Source organism: Protobothrops mucrosquamatus, unplaced genomic scaffold (genome assembly GCF_001527695.2).
Source record: "Protobothrops mucrosquamatus isolate PMUCROS unplaced genomic scaffold, P.Mucros_1.0 scaffold1931, whole genome shotgun sequence".
NCBI lineage: Eukaryota > Metazoa > Chordata > Lepidosauria > Squamata > Viperidae > Protobothrops > Protobothrops mucrosquamatus.
In genome coordinates, this window is record NW_015388052.1 from 333,000 (window position 1) to 334,576 (window position 1,577).

The 1,577-nt window shown below is 49.1% G+C and overlaps 1 protein-coding gene across 1 annotated transcript in view; it reads left to right on the forward strand.

Moving 5' to 3' along the window:
* The window catches only part of LOC107294394 (PHD finger protein 13-like), a 12,221-nt gene extending 10,926 nt beyond the window's left edge, over positions 1-1,295 (forward strand). Inside the window, exons 4-5 of the mRNA XM_029285612.1 lie at positions 156-200; positions 1,069-1,295. Of these exons, the coding sequence (XP_029141445.1) occupies positions 156-200; positions 1,069-1,295 (272 nt within the window). The remainder of the gene's footprint in view (positions 1-155; positions 201-1,068) is intronic.
* Positions 1,296-1,577: the final 282 nt, after the last annotated feature.

Here is a 1,577-nt window from a genome sequence, read left to right on the forward strand (position 1 = left end):
GCTCCTTAACCTCATCAATTAAAGGTATTGTGGCTGCTTTAATCAGTTTTACATGGCCTACTCTTTAGGTTGAAGGATGCTGTGCAAATCCAGGCAGTGAGCAACATACTGTGGTCACTCACTTTTCTGACATTTTTCTCTCTTCCCTCTTGCAGATCTGCCTAAGGAGTTTACTGCAGCCTCAGACACTAAAACAGATGGTGAGTTAAGGGTAGTATTGCCAACTGCCAGCAGGGGGGAGCAAATGCATTTCAGTTGGATGTTTTAATAAGCCCAGAGCCAGGGGTAGGCAACCCTGGCTCTTTTATGACTCACGGACTTCAACTCCCAGAATTCCTGAGCCAGCCATGCTGAGGGGAAAGGGAGAGGTTTTCAATCTAAGCCATGCTGGCTCAGGAATTCTGGGAGTTGAAGTCCATGAGTCATAAAAGAGCCAAGGTTGCCTACCCCTGGCCCAGAGAGTCACAATTCTCAGTCTGGCAACTTTAAGCCCTGTGGGATTCAACTCCCAGAATGCTGAGCTGGCTGGGGAATTCTGGGAACTTAGGACCACAATGTCCTAAAACGGCCCATGGTTGAGAAACACTGCCGTAGAGGCTCATTCAATCCCAAGAGGCATGTCATTTAAAGCTTTTTGCATAAAAGAAGTGGGGTTGGAAGCAAAAGGAAGTTAAAAAGGCTAATTTTACAGGCATCTCTAAGGAGCCTATGGGGGGGAAAAATAACCTTACTAACCACAATATTAATAATAATAATAATACTAATAATACTAATAATAATGATGATGATGATGATGATGATGATAAAGTTGGAAGGGACCTCGGAGGTCATCTAGTCCAACCTCCTGCTCAGGCAGGAAACCCTATACCAGGGGTAGGCAACCTCGGCTCTTTTATGACTCATGGACTTCAACTCCCAGAATCTGGGAGTTGAAGTCCATGAGTCATAAAAGAGCCGAGGTTGCCTACCCCTGCCCTATACCATTTCAGACAAATGGCTGTCCAGTTTCTTCTTAAAAACAAGCAAGGGTGCTGTCCATAAAACATCCCTTTTCTCCCCGTTACGCAGAAGACGACGCTTGGGACCTAATTACCTGCTTCTGCTTGAAGCCCTTTGCCGGGCGGCCCATGATCGAATGCAACGAGTGCGCCACTTGGATCCACCTCTCCTGCGCCAAGATCCGCAAGTCCAACGTGCCCGATGTCTTTATCTGCCAGCGCTGCCGCGACGCGAAACAAGAGATTCGCCGGTCCAACAGAGCCCGGACCGTGCCCCGCAAGCGCTTCTGCGATTGACTGTCGCCGGGAGGGACGAAGGGCCGCCCTCAAAGCTTCAGTTGGATTTTCGGCTGCCGAGACAATCAAAACGCAAGAACTGCCCCCCCAGGGAGGAGAAGACCAGAGGCAGCCCTGGAAATTTCCAAAACGTTTTGACACCCTGTGTGTCTTATTCCAAAAGTTGAAACGGGGGAAGAGAGGTGGCACAGAGGAGCTGTTGAGATCTCAGGGTTATGCTAGAGCAGCAAATGCACAAATGCCTGGCAGACACAAGCGACTGTTGGGGAGGGGAGGGGATTG